The 18,537-nt window shown below is 38.5% G+C and overlaps 1 protein-coding gene across 1 annotated transcript in view; it reads left to right on the top strand.

Moving 5' to 3' along the window:
- Positions 1–18,537, top strand: part of LRP1B (LDL receptor related protein 1B) — a 595,001-nt gene that overhangs the window by 231,036 nt on the left and 345,428 nt on the right. Inside the window, 1 exon segment of the mRNA XM_035897882.1 lies at positions 12,321–12,483. Coding sequence (XP_035753775.1) covers positions 12,321–12,483 — 163 coding nt within the window.

Genomic DNA, 18,537 nt, shown 5'->3' with positions numbered 1-18,537 from the left:
TAAACCCCAAATGCTGTTTGTTTACAGCCAACATCATAACCGGTATCATGTTTTGATACTAAAAATCTGCTTACATATCTTATGCAGTGAAAGGACTATTAAAGTAAAAAACACAAGTATTATGGGTTGTGATCTAGCTGGTGGCCTCTACTAATTGTTGTGTTTTGCAACTCTTGTTTTGATCTAATGCTTTGTGTTGCTACAGGGAAAAGGGTAAATAACAATAATGCTTTTCATAAATGAATAAGAAATTGCATTAATCCAAGTAAAGCTGAAAGCAGAAGCCACGTATCTGATAAAATCATTAAAAAAAAAAAAAACAAAAAAACAAAACAGTTGCAGCATCTTTGTCACTGCTTTTTTAAGAAATTTTATAGCTCTACCAGTTTAGGCTGTGGGCTAATCTGCTTTCAGTACCCGCTAAAGGTTGGGTGTTTCTGGGCTGTGGTCTGTGGCAGAGACGCACCAAAGAGTTTGTATGGGTCAGAGTGAAACAAAGGGCTTGCTCTTTACTTAGTACTTTATCAGGAGCTCTTACAAAAAGAGGAATTACATGTTTGCAAAAGTTGATAAAACTGTGATTATTATTTGCACTCTGCTGGACATGGCAAATTACAACTGCCATCTGATTTGGGGGTTTAATATATGATTTCTTTTTTTCAGTTTTTAACATCTTTGAATGGCAGAAATAATTTTTGCTAGGTCAAAAAGTGATTATCTCCAGTTCACAGAAATATTATTGTCTTCTCAATCCACAAAACTTACATTGTGGATTTCTACTTAGTATGAAAGAAGTTTGATTTAAAACTTCCTTTTGACTTCAGCTTTGGAGTAGAACCTGAAATGCTGAAAACCTTATGGATCATGTCAGTTTTGTGAAATAAATAAAATGGAAGAACAAAACCTACCCTTCTTACTATGTGTCAGTTAGGTTGAGTAAAATAAAATAAAGTCTTGGGTTGACTTTACAATTTTTAATGGTGGTTTTAATGAAGCACTTACTCTGAAATTGAAAAATTACGCGTAACAAATCGTCTAAGCGGAGTAAAACACTTCTGCTAAAGCCAGGCTTAGGCTGTATAGATTTCCTAGTTCTGGAAAAAAGTGTTTTAATTATTGTAAGTAATTAAATGAGAAGAGATGAACAGAATATGTGAAAGGGTTGGCCTGTTTGCGCAAAGCTGAAGCCCTGCATTTTATCAAATGTCACAGAATGGCTGCAGTTTGATGTGTTGGGTTAGGCACTCACCATGGCAGCTCTCGAGCTGATGATAAAGTTTGGGTAATCTCTGCATGTGGAATTGCGTAAAATCTCTGTCACACTATGTAAGCAAAAATAATGAGCTGATTGAGAAGTGTGGGGGGATTCCAGCCACAATTTGCATTTCCAGAGACTCTCGCTCTTTTTTTGGCATTTTTGGACTTGCTTGCCTGTCATATGTTGCTATTTTACTTAAGTATATGATTCCATTTTTTAACATGGGGGACTGTTTTTATATTTATGTATAAGGAGATAAGTATAGTATGTTTAAAAAGATCAGTACAGTTTCTCTTCTAGTTATGAATATACTAAAAATAAGCTTTTTCATTTTAAGACTCTTTGGAGGATATATTGATTAGTCATTGAGTCTGTTCAACTGATTGCAAAATTCAGCTTTGTTTTAAATAGTCATAACCACTGCATTCACTTCAGAAACGAACCCATTAGGAAAAGGCGACTCAAATGAGATGGAGTAGTGGAAAAACGTATTTTATAACAGTCTGTGAATGCACTGTAATCCATGTTCTGTATCTTCCAAAATAATTGGTCACAGATTGAGTTTTAGGGTGTTTGTTTTTTTTTTTTCCTTTTGCAAACATATACTTGGACAGACAATTATTCTTTCATAAAGTAGACTGAGCAAAAAAATATTGGAAGACAGCTGCTCTGAAAAGCATTGGGATGCACTTCTGCATGAACTGTCAAATTGTCTGGAGAGCCTCGTGCAAGGCAGAGCCGACGGCTGGCTGGAAGGATGCCGGGTGAGGTGAAGGCAGAGCCTGGGCAGCGCCCGGTGCCACGCTCCCGCTCCACTCTTAAACACGGAGAGCATTAACACCGTGTATCTTGCTGCCCATGGGATCACTCACCGCACAAGTAATTTAACGTTAGGATAGGCAAAAGATGTTACTACAAGGAAGACGAGAGCATACGTTGCAGAGGAGACCTGGAGGAGGGATGCAATGCATATTCATATCTTTTCCTCTACATGTCTTTGCAAGTATTGGGACAAATTCTTTTTACTGTTTACATGAAAGGAGGAGTGATTTAGGAAGAAAGGCAATATGCTGGTAGTCAGGAGACCACTGTTTTCCCCGAGACTTACAGGATGACATTTAGCGATTAATCTTGTCTTTTCCCCTCTAAACGTAAAATGAGAATAACAGTATTTCCATATGGCATAGGGATGCCGTGAGGTTTAAAAACTGAAATGCTAAAATGATACGCAAGGTAGAAGGAGTTAGCGCAAAGTACACAAGACTTCTGTAGTTGAGGAGAGGTGGGATTATGGCCTCATATCTTTCTGAAGTGGCTAGTTTTGGAAAGGGCTGGAAGCCTTTTGAAAGCAAAGTTCAAGTTCTGCAAAGATAAGAGCACTGAGTTTGAGCCATATTACTGGAAGCAACAGCTATTTGAGTGTTTTATGAGACTTTTTAATGGAATCTATGGTGGTATTCCATTTTAAGATAATGCTTAGGTAGACCAATGCTTGGATCCAACCACTATAGTGATGATGATAGAAATAAATGAACAACAACAACAAAAAAGCAGTGTCCTGATGCCTGGTTGAAGATGGATAGACAATTAATTAATGCATAACTCTAAATGCATGTTTTGTTTTTATTTCTTGCATTACTGGCAATAAGTCAGCAAGGAAAAAAAATTTTTTTTTTTTTTTTTTTTTTTTTTAAGTGCATCAACAATTCCTGTGTGAAGTCTGGGCATTTGTCTTTTTTGTTGGTCAGGTCACATATAAAAAATAACAGTCTCCTTCTCAAAGGTTGCTGTGTGAGCTGCCACAGGCAGGATACAGGAACAACCACAAACCCATGGATGCAATGCAAAGAATAAATTTATTTTCATTACCTTGCGAACCAGGGAGTCCCTGAAGCAGCACCCAGGCAGAGGCATGCAGGCTGGAACGTGGGCACCGCAGCACTCGGGGCATGCTGGCGGTAGAGCATGGGACTCTTAATCCCAGGGTCGTGGGTTCGCGCCCCATGTTGGGCGCCAGATGACAGGACAAGGGGGAATGGTTTGAAGCTGCGCCAGGGCAGGTTTAGGCTAGACATTAGGAAAAACTTCTTCACCAGAAGGGTTTTCAGGCTCTGGAATGGGCTGCCAAGGGAGGTGGTCGAGTCCTCATCCCTGGAGAAGGGTGGATGAGGTGCTTAGGGCCGGGGTTTAGTGGTGGGATGGCAGGGTTAGGTTAAAGGTTGGACTCGATGATCTCAAAGGTCTTTTCCAGCCAAAGTGATTCTATGATTATATGATCACCAAACCTGCTGGTTTGACCTTATTTTGGGGGTTCATGCAGGTGTAGTTCACCACTGTGCTTTAATCTTTGCCATGGCAGGACAGGAATCTCAAGCAAGTCCAATAGGGTGCCGCTGAGTCTACTACGGGCCCATGTTATCTAAGTGCAAATGTTCTACTTGTCCAACACACAAGGCCAAACAACAATTAGCACAATATATGTGGTTTTCGACATCCCACCTGCAAGTCACTTGGGCGTGTTTAACATCCTCCTTGCCAATCTTCCCTTATTTTCCCACAAATACTATTTTGATATTGAAAAGATATAATAAATAGATGAAAAAAAGAAAAGGACAGATAAGAAAAAAGGGAGGATGAGTTAATGGTGATGATTACATGCATTTGTTACAGTCAGCTGGCAGTCAGCATTCATAAGCATGAAGAGTTTTATTTGTTTTGCTCGAACTACGATATGAGGCAAGCGACATCGGTGGGTGCTGTTCAGTGGCTTTGAGTGGTTTGCAGAAGCACAAGCACACTGATGGTGGTGACAGTGATCCCTCTGTTAGAGGGAGGGGAAAAGATGAAGAAAGCAGCTTAATGTCCTTTAATATAAGAAGCAATTTCTTTTTCTTTCCTTAGCAACCCTAAAAATGAGGCTATCTCATCTAGTAAAGTACATGATATGGTTTTGTTTCAGTGATATTATGTGGAACAATGAGGTACATATTTGCTAACTGTGCAGGTTATATTTTTTATAATTGAAGATAATCTTACATTTTCTAGTATTTTCTAAGTCGTAATTCGCAAGCTGGATTTAAATTGGGCTCTGTATGCAGATTTTAATTATATTATAAAAAAGCTCTGTAATAAAATCTCTTTTAGCAAAAACTTTTTTTGAAAAGTGTAATGTCTTTTCCCCTAATATGTTTCAGACAAAGATAAAGACTTTTGTGCCCAATATGAATATATATATGTATATCAGAATGAAATACTCCTAGGTCAGTATTACCTTCTGATTAAAACTCAATGTATTACTGCCCTTTGGAGAAAAGAAACAGATTGATTTATAGCACTAGGTCATGTCATGTACTGCATATTCATATTGTCTAGTCCATATATTGCTAATAGCAACTATAGTGGGCTCGAAATGAAATGACCCTACAAAATTATGACCTGTATTTTACCTGCAAGAAACTACAACACGCTCCAGATCCTGGGAACCAGTGTTGTCTGACAAATGTTACCTGCTACCAAAAATGTGCAAGTTGAGTTTCCTTTTTTTCCCTAAGTCTTTCTTTAAGAGCTGACGAAGAGAATTTACTCCTACATTATCCCCCCAAAAGTGTTCCTTAAAGCCCCATTGCCTACCTCTGCTATGAAACTGTTCAAACTTTCTCTGGAAGTAATTTTCCTTAAATACTTTGAATTGCGAAAGTAACTCCATATTTTATTGACGTATCTTTAAATTTGTAATAATCAACTCCTTGGCGTCTTTATGGGAAACTGTTTTAAGTGACCTTATTTTTGTGTGACGATGGTTTATGAAGTTCATAATAAGTGCGGCAGGCAGTCCTAGGAAGGTGGAAGGTTGTAGACTTTTGCCTTTGATGGAAGGTGGTTAAACGAGGCAAGTGACACAGCCTAATGTGGCCATGCCGTTTTCCCCGCAGCAGTTCTCTTAGTCCACATGCTCGATGGGATGCCTACTGCGGCTGAATTATGCTTTAATTTTAACAGTGGATGACTTAACTGCTTTGAAGTAAATAACTGGGTTTGATTTACAGTCTCTGCAGATTTATAAGAAGCTTTTGAACGTGCAGTTAAAAAAAAAAAAAAAAAAAAGAGAGACTGTTATAGCTATGTACCTCTATAAATCTGTCTTTATTGTTCAGCAAGTATGCAGGCGACTGGGACCCCATTACAAGTTTACAATCGCTGGGCAATGTGTTTGAAACTCAGTAATGCAGAAATTAGAAACGTTGTGGTTTTCAACTATTCTTACTTGTTTCTGACGTAAGATTGATGTCAGGAAATTCACTCCTTATAAAAATCATAATACTCAGGATAGGGCCGTTCATAAGGCCCTTGTTTCATTGTTTCACACTTTTTTCCTTGCGTCACAGCCAACTCTATGACTCAAGACCCCGTAGCAAAAAATTTCAGCCCTTTTACTCATTCCAGAAACTTGATGCATTGTGTGTTAGAATCATTCAATAATAGGAGTCAAAGAAGAAATGCACTAAAAAATTTAGGAGCACATTTTGCTACCCTGATTTAAAATTCCTGGCAAAGGCACATACCCAAGCATACCTGGGGTCTGCCACCATCCCATTTCCTCTGAATGCTCTGTAAACGGAGGGATTTTTTAGAAGAGGAAGATGTGATTTTTTGTTGTTATTGTTCTGTAGGTCCTTGGGTTCCCAAAGGGAGGAAGAAGTTTATTGTTAAACCTGCATTTCTCTCTCAGTACCCACTCAGTGTTCAACTTCAACCGATGTGCTATAGCGTGTCTGTCTTAACAACACCCTGTTGCCTGACTTCCGTCTGTAGTAACATCTCATAACAGCCTAAAAAACTAAGCGATAAAACCCCTGAAAATGTCTAGCTTCTGTAGAAATAGAAGCGTACAATAGGACTATTGCAAGGCAAGATGTAGGTAGAACAGGGCCACCGGGTGGGTTAGCGTTGTATTTTGATCTGAGCAGCAAATATGCATAGCTATCCGCTGTACTGCTTTAAGGGCCCAACACTGGCTTGTATGGCCGTATCTTATCATCGGTGCTCACATATTAATTCATAGATGTGAGGACTGACGGGGATCCTGTAGGCCAGACTCTGTCACGGTCTTCATGGAGTCCTTTGAAAGGTATGGAACTGCTAATTTTAGAAACACCTAAGCTGTGTGAGTTTTCAGACATTGGATCTTCTCTTCTTGATACATGGGCTGCATCCTGTAGAAGGATAAAACTCTGATTTTAAACAGAAAGGGAAATGCCCATACGGAATGAGCGCCTAAACGTGTTCTCTTCTGTACCTAGCTGGAAGCTGAATGCTGGAACCTCTGAGTGACTGGATAGACTTCGTCTCTGAGAGACTAGGTGTCTTTGTGAGCTATCAAGATGCTTTCATTAAGTATTCATAATCTTTAGATTAAGCTCGTAATTTTGAAAACTCTTTAGCTTGGGGAAACTGCTATTGTCTAAATGTTCATATTTCTAGTTTTTTAAAGCCGTATCTTCCAATATCCTGTAGGGTTGGAAAAATACTGACTATATTTTCAACAGTAACCATAATTTATTGAAATTTATATTATGTTACTCAGCAAACAAGAGGAAAAGCTTTCTTTTCTTTTGAGGAACTTGAAGTCTGGATGCTTTAAAGTGCTTATTTAAATTTAGTATGTTTTAGGTTTTTCATTCTACTCTTTACAAACAGTATCTTAGAAGGCTGATTTAATTCAAAGGAATTAGATATTTGAGGATGAGTCATTTTGAAAAGATAGATGGATATTTTTCATTTGATTTTTTCATTTTTAAACATATGCAATAATTGCTCAGGATGTGGCTGTTAGAAGTTGAGACACCAGTGTGTCTAACTTATTGAATGGTGACATTTTTAATAAAAATCATATTTTGTAAATGACATTGCAGACGTAATAACGGCAAATTGCTGTCAGGAGCAGGGGCACAGAAAAATCTATGCCAGCTTAACTTTCCCAAGCCACAGTGTCAGCATAAGTTTGTCTGGGCTGCTAATTAGGAACATTACTCTCAGAAGAGAGGCACAGCAAAGGCAGCTCTTCTGCACGATTTCACAGCCTGTCATTTAAGCGTGTTTTAACTACTATTTACCTGGTCCCACCATGGCCGGCTGTTTTAGAAAAAGAAAGGTTTGCTACTGTTTGTCTTGTTATTCAGAACTTGTATTTTTACTCAGGTGGAGGCAAAAAGCCTATCCCCAAGCTGCTTGCTCTTCTTCTTTGGATTAAAATTTGTTGGCTCCTTTACAAATATGTAATTTTATCTCTTTTTTTTTTTTTTTCTAAATAGGTAGTAAATTAAACTAAACGGGTCTGTCCATGTCTGGCACTTTTATCGTTTATCTACCTTACACAATTCACAAAGCCTCACCTGCTAAAATCTCAGCTTTCAGTTCAAAAAATTAAAGCATCTGTCTAGTCGTGGAGAGGTAAAAAGCGTATATGTGGAAAAAATACACCCTGAAGATTGAGAAGACATAGGGAAAGGCAAAATGTCTCAAATATCTTGTTCCATGTTTACTTATTTTTATGTTACCTCATTTTTCATGGTTTTAGCTTCCAGATTAATGTTGTGGTTTTGGGGTTTTTTTTTTGTTTTTTTTTTTTTACCTTTGGTCCCAGCGCTTTTGACTAAGCAGCAAGCAGGAGATGCTTCCTTAGTCACAATACAATGAAGCAAACTCTTCTTTACTCCAGGCCGGTTTATGAAAGCGAGCCCTGGAGGCAAACAGTTGCTGACATAACAGGTTGTAGAGTCAGCGGGTGTGAACGTGCCTAGGAGATCTGCAGATTTGTTGCCCTGGCCTTTGGGGAAAGAGGGACCAGAAGGTGACTCCTCCTGGCACGAGGCACTTGAGCAGTACCACCCCTGCACTCCTGTATTGCGCTACCGTTAGGGACTATACTGACATCTTCCATGTGTTAGGATGCTCATTACAGGTATGTTAAGCTCCGGAAAGTTTTATTACAGCGATCCTCTCTTGCTTCTCCAAAGCGTTTATTCCCCTAGCATATGGCCAACCGTCCAAACAACTGTTGCATAATCCTCAGAACGACCCTGCTTGTATAATAGAATAAATTAAACACTTAGACTCTTAGCAGACCTGGCTACCTGTGACAACGCTCAGCTGCTCTCTGCAAAGTGGAAAGATGTCTATAAAATATATACTTGGTGTTTTGGTGCAGTAAGAGGAGCAAACACTTCCCTTCCTGCAGTGGTGGTGTTGAGGCTGCAGCCCTGGGGAGTCAGCTGTGGGTACCTGCCCATCAAAGATACAACCACCACTTCTTAAACCACTTCCCCTTCTCTCATCTCCACCAGGCAAGCCCAGGATACTTTCTGTGTGGAAGTCTGAATGTTATATTAATTCAGAATAGGTTTTTATGCGTTATAGAAGAGAAAAATAGTAACTTTTTTTTTTTTTTCCCTAGCTTTTTGGGTAAATCAAAATAATTCTTCCTTTAAGATCAACTTTTGCAAAATAAAAAAAAAAAAAAAGTGACAAAAATAAAGATTATTTTCAAGCATTTTCAAATATATACATTAATTTTGGGAAAATGCAAGCAAGAAATCAATACTGAATATCTATATCTATATATAAAAAAAAAAGGTTCAAAACCATGCCCAAAGAGAAAGAACAAATCATGGTTCTGATGTCCCATAGTAACTGTCAATGGCATTGCTGCACCTTGAGTCTCGAGCAGATTTCCAAGTTCCTTTAGGCAGTCCTCATTGCAGTCATGCTCAGAGCAAGGGAATTTTAAGCATATAAGGCAGTAGAAGCTAAGTTCTTTCCCTTAAAACAGAGAGAGGTTGTCTGTCTTGAGTACGGGGCGTTCAGCTTGTGTGATAACTGGAGGGCCTTTCAAACCAGCTTAATGCAGAGCTGCTAGCAAACCCCTAGAGATCAAAAGTTTGATTCAGAAAACTGTTATCTGCAAGCTAAGTGGATATTTCATGTAGAATATAATTTTATGGAGGGGTGGACTCGGACAATTCTTTATAAACTTCTTCTCTTGTGAGAAACTGGATGTATCCAATTCACTGCAGAGCGCATGGTACAAAACTGACAAACCCCAAACCAGAGCAATGGTTTCTGCAATACACAACCTGTTTGTAACTGCCAAATGCAGATGCTACATGCGTTGAATGCCCAGGCTAATTACCAGATTCCAGTGCTGTACTGCCCCAGAAGGTCTGGTTTTGAGGGAAGTGTTCTTTGCCTAGTGGGAGATCTCCGTTTCATGCAGTAGACCTCTGATGAAAAATGTGAATTAATGTGCCTCCTTTTTTTCTGGAAACTCTGTGGTTAAGTCTTAAAGCAGAGCATTCTTTGTAACGATCAGCTTTCCAAGGAATGCAGTTGTAAGGAGCCCAAGTCTCTCAAACAGCCTGTGCATGCTCCCTGCCCTTCCCAGAGACCGCCTGCTGGGGAAGGGAAACCAGGTGAATTGGTGTTAAGAGCTACCAATGCTTTTTGAAGCCTTTGACACGAAGGTGAGGGTGTGAAATTGCTTCTGGATGCCTCACTTTTCCTGGATTGCTGAGCAACCTCGGTTTTAACCATTTGATGCAAATAGTTATCTCTGATATGACCTTCAATTAATTATCCTTGTTTCCCAGGTAAATAATTGTTTAGTGCGATTTCTTGTGAAATGTTATTAACAAAGGAAAAAACGCACCCAACATTTTATAAATGTGAAGGTTGTTATGTTAACAGAATTTACAATCTGTGTGTGACATGTCTTTCAGGTATATATCACATTTCTGTAAAAATAGGTGCTTTTCCCACACATTAAGAAGAAAACAGTACCCTCCTCCAGCGGGCTGCTACTTAAGCTTGTTCCTTTTCATCCACTTCCCAATATACAGCAATCTGCCAGAGCTCTCGTTGGAGAAATTTAATTACTGGGTTTATTTCTACAAATATTTAAAATTGAATCCCTTTCATAACCTTCATTCTTTATAAATAACGTTTTCAGAATTGCTTCTATTACATGGAAGCCTACGTTCAATTTTCAGTAGTCTCACCGAATCGGTGAGCCACAAACCTTTAATTCCATGAATCCAACTTCTGAAAATAGAAAGCAGACACGTTGAAAATGCTTAAACTATTGCTGAATTCCAGAGGGACAGAGGTTTTTTCTGATGTTTTTCAAAGCATGTCCTATATTTTATTTGGACAAGGTAAAATATCCTTTTGCTCCCTATTGTCTAAAATATATTAGTGCTCGCGTCTGCCTCGTGGTGCACCTGACATTGGCCTCCTCTAGAGGTTGGATACTGGACTAAATGGAGCATTTCTTTATTCTGGCTCAGCATATCTTTGTAATAGGAGCTATCAGAAGGGAAGAGGCATAATATTCGCTTTGAATTAAAAGGAAAATGAATAGCAGAAGGGGAGAAATCTGAGAGAGAAGAGACAGCAGTGAACTGTGTAATGGGATGGCTGAGATGGGATACAGCTGGAAGCTATTCCTGACATTTTATTGAGTAAATCTTGTTTATGTTACCTGCACTTTGAAGGACAACACATGAGTCTCCAGGTCTGTTTTAAGTATTTAGGAAATGCATAACTCATAAGCCCTCAGTTATTGTCAAAAACTTAATGACTACAATTTGTTTCTGAATCAAGTTTACTTTATGGTCCCCAGTGCAGCATGTATGTGATGGTAGCAACAGGTCCTTGTTGGAGTGGGAAAAAAAAACAAACTAAAAATTCAGCTTGTAAAGGATGGTAGACATAGAGAAAACTGAAAATAACAAAAAAAAAAAAAAAACAAACTACTGTGTGAAATGAAATTTTATTTCATCTGCCTTCTGTCATGATGAAAGAATTGCAACTTATGTTAACAGTATTTTGAAACCATTTTAATATAATGAATTTACATTTTTAAAATAAAAAAAATCATTAATATTTAACATTGAAAATATTTAACAGGGAATATCATGACTGAGTTATTCATTTAAGAGTAACTAATTCAGTCTTACAGGGTGGTATCAATACACTACTGCCAACAAGAATAGGAAGTAAAGAAATCTTAGTTAAAGTTATGTTCCTTGTGCTTCTTTATGCTTTTGCTTGCTGTAAAACTATGTATGGGCAGGGAGATTGACTTACAAGAAAAGTGCAGGGTTTAGAAGATATTTACACAGGGTGGTTCCAGGATCCCAGAAGAAAAAGAACTGACTGTTTTAAAACAAGACTTGTGTTAGGTAGGGGTGAAGCTACCCTTGCGTCCCGAGAAGGACATCTCCTGGCGTCACCATTAAGAAGCTTCTCTATATAAGTGTCACCCGGGCAGTTACTTTGATGGTACTTACTGTGGCGGTTGAATCAGAAATCTGGCAGCATCCAGATTTCTTAGGACTACAAAAAATAAAATAAAAAAAAAAAACAGAAAAAGTAATTGAAATGAAAATGAATGCGTGCACACGCATGTCTGCTGTGGGTTTAGACACGCATATCTACAGAGGTTTTTTGAATTTCTGTGAATTATTTATTATCTGGTTTTGGTCCCCCTGAAACATAACTAACAAATTCATATAAGCTTTATCAGCACAGCATCCCCACGGTGCAACAGACGTCCTAGAACACTGACTTCAAAACTCGGGTGGCTCAGAGGCTGCCCTCCCACTGCGATCTCCTACCGTCAGCGTTGCGGACCCCCGTTCCGCAGGCGCACTGCCATCCAGTGATGTTCTTTCTGAACATGGCACAAAAATATGACAGTGACAAAATTTAGAAGGTTTAAAAGCACTACAAACAAACGTGTATCTTTTATGCCCTTGAAGTTGCAATCAGACGTTTGTATTTAAAAAGGGAGAATTCCTCTCCAACCAATATTTGTGTATTGAGAATTGGATTCCTTATTATATAATGGAATACATGTAATACATGGAAAACCAGCTTGAGCTCTTTAACTGAGTAGAGCGTCTGCTTGGTGAAGCAGCTAGCAGTTCAGTTATTTGTATGACAATTGCACTTCTGAGTTTTTTTCTTTTTTTTTTTTTTTTTTTTTTTTTTTTTTTTTTGGCAGATGTACAGCAAATAGCAATCGACTGGATCACTGGAAATTTTTACTTTGTGGATCACGTCAGTGACAGGATCTTCGTTTGCAACCAGAACGGATCGGTGTGCATTACCCTCATCGAGCTGGATCTTAATAACCCTAAGGCCATAGCCATTGATCCAACGTCAGGGTAAGATCATTTATCCACATTAGGATTTATTTTATATGATGTGTGCTTGTCTGTGACTGCCCATCGTTTAGCTGTTTCATTCAGGTGTTTTAAAAACTATTTTTTCATCGCTGTATTGAGTTACTCGCTTAGTTGCTGTAACAAAACAGTAGCGTGTAATGAACTTGTAGTGAGTAGTTAAGTATATTAATTGCAACATGTGCCTTGCAACTTCTGAAAATTGAACTGATAACGAAAAAACAGTTTTATCCCTACTTGCCGTATGATTTTCTTTTGTGTCTGTTTTTCTGTAAATTGTCATTCTAACTAGAGTATGTGGAAAAGGAACTTCTGAAGGTTTTTTTATCCTGTATCCCCTCAGTTGCAGAAATATTGGAAATGGCTTTAACAAGTTTAATTACATAAAAAAGTGGAAGAATTTTTACTCTGCTTTAGAGGGTCAGCTATAATGGTAAAATTACAGTGTATTTGCTTCTCCTCTTCCATAGGTACATTTGGCATCTACTTGGGAATAAAGCCCTGCTTAAAATACAGGGTACTAAAAGTCTTCTGTTCCATAACACCCTCCAGATGAGAAGCATTTTCAAGAGAATGATGAAGTAAAAGCATAACTAAAAAGGAATAGGAATAAGATCAAGTTAATTTAAAAACTAGGTTTTGGTGAGGATTTTGGAACGGGGATTTTATCTTGGTTTTATTAGTCTGGAAGTAGTTTTGACTGAAATGCCTGGTGGAATATGTCCTAAACTGCCATAAGCCCCTTCTCAATAAATACAAAAATATTTACTGTAGAACAGCTTGTCATCCATATGTGGACTTTTGTCACTCTTTATTTAAAGCCTGATTGAGTATTAAGATGCATCATAACAATGACTTTCATTCTGACAAGAACAGCTTGCATGTAAAGTTTACAAAGAAGTTTTATAATGTAATTCTTGAATATAGCTGTATTTCTGTCTGCAGCAGATGGTAAGCTTGACTTGATCTGACTGCAGAGTTGTTTTAAAAGAAAAAGAAAAATTCATGTATAAATTGATTTTCTGCAAGTTCTGATCTGAAAGAACTGGAAGCTTTCAGATTATCCAACAGCAGCCCATTTGCTGTATGTTTGCTTGTACATTCTTTGCTGCATTTGCTAGATGAATCCAAAGCTTGTCATTAGCAAATCTGATCTGTCAGGGATGTAAGAATTGTGTCCAACCCTTTTGATTCCGTCAGGAGGGACGGAACAGAAAAAAATAGGCTGTTTTTCCTTTGTTTGTTATCTGCTAGCTACAAACCATTCTTATTCCGCTAGTTGCCTTTTTCCGTGCCATATACGAGAGTAATAGTGTCTATTTTAGTGTAGCTGTAAGTGCTGGCCTGTAGGAAAGACCAGAATTGATTGCGATATTTCACAGTGTGATTCTTCATATAGCAATACCAATTTATTTCATGATGGAAACACTGGGTGGAAAATTGTCTCAGAATATATGTTTTGCATTTCAGCAGTTATTTACTATTTTTATTGGCAGTTCTATTAATTATCTGACATACGTCATTCTCTTAATCGGATATCTAACATGCATTTTAACTGATAAGCCCCAACTTATATATTAGTTCTGCTTGTTTGTGACTGGGTTTTGGTACAGAACACAAACAAATAATCAAAAAGCATACCTGCTACATAAAAATGGGTTGTTCCTTTTTTTGTTTTTTTGGTCTTCTTTGCTTTCTTGTTACTCTTCCATGGTGATAGCAGTTGAGACGTGTTTCTGTGTCCAGGTATTAGCATGACACTGCTGTCAAGGTAACTTGCTGCTTATATTTTATTTAAAGAATCACAGAAACATCCATATTAAAAAAGAAGTTGATCACTGAATGAGTGAGTTGCCTAAAAGTGTGTGTGCAATAGCTTCTTAAGGCCATTACGTTTATACACTGTAAGCATATGATTATAAATCACTTTTTTTTTTTTTAATTTAAATATGAAGCCCAGGGCTGTTCTGGGAGGCTTTATCTCCTGTAGGAATTACATATGAAAGTATTAAATGTAATTGCATTCTAAGGTATTTGCTCCTGTAACATGTGTTGCTGTCATAGTATGTTCATCGGCTCCAGTGTTCTTCTCCAGGCTGAAGGTACGCTCTCCCAGAGACCATTTCCTATGCTGAGGAATTCTGAGCTTGATCACACACCTTTATGCCTATGATAAACTTGCTGTAGTAGCACAGGGTCAAGCTCTGCTATTCTTACGTGTTCACATCTGTGCTGTTACGCATTTAGTTGTTTCGTGAACCAGAAATCCTGCATTTATCAATAGAACAACGAAAGCGCTGGTGGAAAAATTCTTAATTCCAAATGGTTCCCTTCGTTGCACTCAAGAATATATTTTGCGTGTGATTAATTATACATCTCTGTGCCTGCGAGTTTTGTTAGATGTTTAGTGGTGAGGGGTTTACATATAATTCTATGAGCTGCCAATGGAACTTGAGCTACTAAGCTTATTTCATCACATACAAGGAATGAAAGAACTTATATTTTTTTTTTTCTAAAACTGAACTTTAAATTGAGAGAGATTCTGCTATTCAAAAACCTCTTGAACAAGCGCGTTTGTTATATTTCTATTCTGAGCGTGCTTCTTTGGTTTAGGGTTTCAGCACTTTTATAAATCTGAACCGTGTTTCATTTTTTGGTTATTCCAGACTACGCCTAACAGAAGCCCACTTAAAAAAATCAGGAAAGAAATCAAACCTCCTTCCCGCCCTAAACAACTAACTAATAATTTACCTAGTTAGAGGCTTTGCAGTACTAATACTCTTTTGCTACGCCAACTAATTTCCACTTAAGTACAGTGTAAGTGTCGGACCTGTGGTAGGGAGGCCATTACCAGAGGGAACGGCCGTGCCGCCGCTGATCGCTGTGAGTACTTCAGGGTCCAGACTTGTCCCTGAACATACATCGAAGAAAAAGCTAGAACAATGCTAGTAGGAAATAAGGTGGCAGTCAGAAACAGAGAGGAAAAATAAATTGTTTTGCGGTAATATATTATCTATCAGATGTCTTTGAACTAAGATGTTTGGCTCCTGATGTCTGCAGTTCATAGTTTTGATAAATTTTAATATGTGTCTTCTTTTCTTCGGTGGTCAAGAAACAGAAGCTACTGCTCCTACTGGTCCTTGAAATTGGTGTAAAATTGATGGTGGTGCTGAGGACTGTCACATGAAACAAATATGAGCTGAGTTAGAATGATTTTATCTCTAGCTGAGGTTTTGCTGTAGGTCTGCTGTCCTCACGGGGAATGACTGCTTAAAGGAATCCAGCTAGCTTGGCAATGAGCCTGCATGTTCATGAGACTTTGATCACCAAACCTATATGGTAGGGAAGGTGATACATTTAAAACTCACAAGACGATAGGTCGGATTTAGGTTCTCTCCCAGCTCTGCCACGGACCAGCTAAATGTCTACAGAGAAGGCATTTTATTTTTTTTTTGTCGCAGTATCTCCTTCTATTTAACAGGGCGCATAAAATGCATGTTGTTTAAGTATTCTGATATTTGGATGCGTTCAGGAACATTAGGAATTAATATCGTAGATTGTACTGCTGTGTACATCTACATATTTATACTGTAAATATGTATATTTAATTACCTCCAGTGTTCAAGGTAAATTGTTGCCTTCCACTGCACCACAGTGGCAGCGGAGAATGTATAGCGACATTTTACAAAGGCAAAATGCATGGGGGCAGGGACATACTGCAGCTGCCTCCCAGCGTGAGCACTTGAAATGTCCAGTCCTGATCGTCCTGCTTAGACATCTACCATAGGTGGAGTAAGATAAATATTAGTGTGTCTTAATTTCGCCTTGGACCCATTTTCCGGTTTCTTTGGAAATTTTGGTTTTCCAGGAAATGGGGAAAGGCAGGAATAGCAGATAAGGCTGTTGGCTCAGGGCTACTCCTGGTTCTAGTATTGTGTCACTTGTAATAGTGGCTCTGGTGCTATTTGGGATGCTGATCACAATTTTCTACTATATTTCATATGCTTATGGAAAAAGATTAATTTTAAGGAGAACCTTTGAAAAGCAGAGGGTATTGATCTAGCACCCACTTACAAAACTCTTCCAAACATGAGGAGACGTGTAGAGAAAGGGGGCGTAGGGTGAGATTACGAAGAGGATGTGCAGAGCAAAGCTGGGGTGTGGGAGGATGCGCGGGGCAGAGTGTTGAGAAGTACCGGGAGTGCGGAGATGGGTTAGATGCCTCCAATGGGAATGACTATAACGGCAAGGGGTATGGTACTGGAGGGGGAGAAGAATCAGAGAGGATGCCCCATTAGAGTCTGAAGTCATTGGAACTTGTAACTGCCATTTAAAAGTTGCATTACTAACAATGGGGAGAAAAGACTTAACTGCTAAAGAGATTTGTAAAAGGAGCAAGCTCACACTTTAATACGGCAACAGTGTGTGTCATGTAAATATTTGAATAAATCTTTTAATCGGCTTTTCCTTCTGCTGTGTTGCAGAAATAAAAAAAAAAAACAAACAAAAAACCAAAACAAAACACCACGAGCTCTGTATATTTCTTTCACAAAACATTTGTAAATGCATACAGGAAGAGATTGTGATATGATGATGCTAGAAGAAAAACATCTATTAATGTGTTATGGTGTTATGTACCATTTCTTGGTAATGTTAATAAGTCAGGGAAAAAAAAAACAAAACAACTGCACAACAGCAGAAAAAAAAAAAATATATATATATATATTCTGTTGCATTTTAAGTCTGTAATAGCAATCAGTTGATACCTTTAGGATCCACAAAGGTGAACAAGGGAAATGAGGGAAGAATTAATAGCTTAAGTTTTCCTCATCTCAGAAATCTGTTCTGAGGAAGAAAAAATATAAAAATATCATTCCATTAACTTCCTCTTTGATTCTAAGGACTCTAAGCACAGATTTTTCTGTGGCTAAAATCAAAGCCGCAGGGTGCAAATACTAATAATAATTAAAAATACATAATTATATTTTTGAAACACAGTAGGGAAATTTGCCTCAGTCTAAAAATTGCAGAAAATAGGAGAAAGCACGGGGTAAGATGGCATTTGGAAATGCAGCCTTCTGTATAAGGACAGAGTTGAGCAGCATCTTTAAAATAGTGTATTTGAGAGAAAATCTAGAAAAAATCGTAAGAAACAGTTGTTTCTGCCTTTTAAAGGTTTTTTTTTTTTTTTTCTTTTTACTTATAAATTTATTCTGCTTCTGGGATAATCCTGGTGGGCGTCAGAGGAAGGAGTTGGAGGTTGGTCGAGTGAACCCGGTTGCTATCCAGAGCCCTTAGCTGCTGTTGGCGTATGTCCGTACTCAAGGTGTGCGTGATTGTCCTCCGGGGATGTTTGCGTTTATTGGACAGACTGAAATGTAATGTAAGGTCTGCTGAGCAGTTCACACTGAAAAGCCAAAGGAATGGGAAAGGTTTTACGCATCATTGAATCAAAAGTTTTCCTTGCTAGAGAGCTAAGTATAGGAGATAGTGCCTGGGGTATGGAAAAGCCATGCCAGAGGATGGAAAACAACCCTTAAGAGGTCAAAGATATTTTCTTTTTTGTTTTTTTTTGCCCCCTCTGTGAAGGTATAAATAGAATGAGTTTTGGCCTGACAATTCAACCTGTTTGGCAGCATGGGAAGACTTGTAAGCCAGCGAGAGCTATCCTACTTGGTGGGACCTTAGAAAAAAGCTAAGAGGAACTTTTGTGTAGGTAAAGTCTTTGATGGAGCATCTGACTTAGACAGAGCCTGGGGCCAGCCCTGAAATCCTGTATTACGGAACCTGCAATAGCCAGAAAAGAGCAAGTCAGCTGATGAGGAGGTGAAGAGAGACCTTTCCGAATCAACTTTACTGAAAGTAATTTCATTTTTCTTCTTTTCTGTACCTGTGTCTTTCAAAAAAGCCACACCATAACCACACTATCTTTTAGACATGTCCCCCTCCTCATTCCCAGGGCAGGAGAGCGGGTGCTGCTCTGGGGGCCGGCGAAGCGGGGAGCCAGCCAGGATCTATTTTAAACCCCTGTTTTTC

This window comes from Egretta garzetta, unplaced genomic scaffold, assembly GCF_000687185.1.
Source record: "Egretta garzetta isolate BGI_Z169 unplaced genomic scaffold, ASM68718v1 scaffold197, whole genome shotgun sequence".
Classification (NCBI taxonomy): Eukaryota; Metazoa; Chordata; class Aves; order Pelecaniformes; family Ardeidae; genus Egretta; species Egretta garzetta.
The sequence above is the reverse complement of the archived record's forward strand: the minus strand, read 5'-3'. Positions and strand labels throughout refer to the sequence as shown.